Source organism: Apis dorsata, unplaced genomic scaffold, assembly GCF_000469605.1.
Source record: "Apis dorsata unplaced genomic scaffold, Apis dorsata 1.3 scaffold_651, whole genome shotgun sequence".
NCBI classification, from domain to species: domain Eukaryota; kingdom Metazoa; phylum Arthropoda; class Insecta; order Hymenoptera; family Apidae; genus Apis; species Apis dorsata.
The window spans coordinates 342,877-345,248 of NW_006263842.1; the positions used below are offsets into that span (position 1 = coordinate 342,877).

Sequence of the window (2,372 nt, forward strand, 5' to 3'; positions counted from 1 at the left end):
ATATTTAAGCTATATTGAAATTTAAGTTTTTCAAATAAATTTTTTGAGATACGGTAAATAAAAATTATTATTTTCATTGATTTTATGAGCTTGTTTAAAATATATTTTTTATCGGCAAATAATTTTTTTAATTCTCAATAAGTTTTTAATATTTATTAATATTATTAAAAACAAACTATTATATTATATTGTCTATTTAACTGATATAATATTTCTTCTACGTAACTATCATTTGCATATAATATCAGATGCATATGAATAAATAGAATTCAATGATACAATGCCAATAATTTTTTAAATGAGAAAGAAGTAACGATACCGTTTAAAACATATTTCGTCATTAAAATCGACGAGGAAAGAGCTTTTTTTCCAAGTTCATCCTAATGTTATTAATAGATAAAATTTATTTCAAATGACATAGAATTGTTAGAATATATAAATTTCATGTTAATATCGCTCACTGTACCAAAATTTGACAAGATAAGTTTCATCGAGTTTGACAAACAGTAAATCAGTAAATTTTTCGAATGAAATTGGAATGAAAATGAAATTCATTTCGTTTATTATTAACCTTTGCATTACGTATGGATCAGATTTGTCCTCGAAAATGATTCTCGGTTTTATTATCTCGATGTCTTCAACGTTAATGTCCTTGATTTCGAGCTCTTTTGGGTTAGGAGGTGGACTTGTACCTACCAATGTCGTCTCCAACCACGACATTTGATCATACGAGTTTGGATAATCGATGAAAACCCAGCCTTTCGCATCCATCTTACTCTTTAAATACTCGATTATAATTTTGGTCCCAAGATCGTTCGTGATAGGTTCGCCCAACGTTAGAAATTCGTAGGCCCACTTACCTGCACACATATCAGAACGCGATCAAATGTATGGAATGGAAAAATTGGCCGGTTTTCATATAAGAAATATAATTAACAAAGAGCGAATAAATTTTAAAATCTTGTTTGAGAGATAAATTATTTGTTCAAATAATTTCAATAAAAATCAATATAAATATCCTCAGATAATGTGCAATATAAAAATTATTAAAATAAGCTATTTGAATAATTTGTTTCTTTATAATAGAAAGAAAAGATGGAACTTAGATTTAGAAATAAAAATTTCATATATCTAGAATAAAAAATAAAAAAAGAAAAATAAATATTAAAATTGCGTATAATCGTTATTCGAATATTATTTAATCTTTTAAGTCTCAATGTTATCAAATGTATCAAATTTGTAGATCAATATATAATACTTGTTATTCAAGCATAATTTCAAAATATTTTTCTTTTACATCTTTGCTTATATCGAACAACTTGGTCAGAAGTTGATGCTCGTTTCGTTCGTTTATTTTTGATCGATCCGATCATTCGATACTTTTAATAACGCGACAATGTCGAATTCTAAGCAAGAAAAGAGAAACGAAAAAAAAAAAAAGAAAAGAGACCTACCTATATGCGCAGTATCTGTCAATATAGGATCTATATCATCGTAAGGTATGTTCCTCGGTGTTTGCGTCTGCTTGTGTCTAGCATTCAATTCTTCTTCCTCGTGAATTTTGATCGAAGGCAATTTGTTGTCCTTCGCTTGTTTGCCGGTTTTCTTCGGATTTTTTTCTTCCGGCGTTATTATCGATACTTCATCGGCCCATCTCGAACGTTTAACATGTTTCATCGAGCATGGTTCCATTTGCACATCGATTAATTGCGTGGTCGCCAAGATTATATTCAAATCGATATACTTGAAGTCGGCCATTTCTTTTTTGTACTGTTGCAGACAGTGATTGATCGCGTCGTCCATTCGCACCAATTGAAAATTGGATTGTTCGAGTAACATCGAAAGGGTCTCGTAAGCCTTGGAATCCTCCATTCCGAGAACGATCGAGATGTTCCTCATTTTAATCTTCAATCGTTTAGAAGGATCCGCGGGTCGAGCGTAAAGACCACCGAGGAGTCGATGCACGATGTATCCGAGCACCAAGTGACCAAGTTTTAGAATTTCGTACGTTTTTTCATCAAGCTCCGACAAAAGAAAATTCCAGGGCTCGTTTAATTCCATATAGTCGTCGAAGAGGGTCTCTTGCAGTATTTCAATCTGGGGTATATGTTTATTTTAGAGGGGGGAGGTATTAATTTTTGTTTACCTATTTTCTTTTTATCTATCGATAGCTTTTGGTGAAGGAGAATCCAAACAGTTTTAACTTGTATTTTCTATCCAAGGAGTAAGTTAATAAAAATAAAATGACTTTTGAATATTCGAGTGAATAGTAAATTTGATTTTCTCCTTTTTGAGACGTTGGTGATGCTTCATTTCTACATTTTATATTTTTTCGTACAGATATATAATATATATATATATATATATATATA

At 30.6% G+C, this 2,372-nt stretch overlaps 1 protein-coding gene across 1 annotated transcript in view; it reads right to left on the reverse strand.

Annotated features, from left to right (window-relative positions):
* LOC102674276 (sperm flagellar protein 2-like) overlaps nt 1-2,372 on the reverse strand; it is a 15,675-nt gene that overhangs the window by 8,779 nt on the left and 4,524 nt on the right. Inside the window, exons 3-4 of the mRNA XM_031513474.1 lie at nt 1,455-2,097; nt 572-860 (exon numbers count right to left, since the gene is read on the reverse strand). Coding sequence (XP_031369334.1) covers nt 572-860; nt 1,455-2,097 — 932 coding nt within the window. The remainder of the gene's footprint in view (nt 1-571; nt 861-1,454; nt 2,098-2,372) is intronic.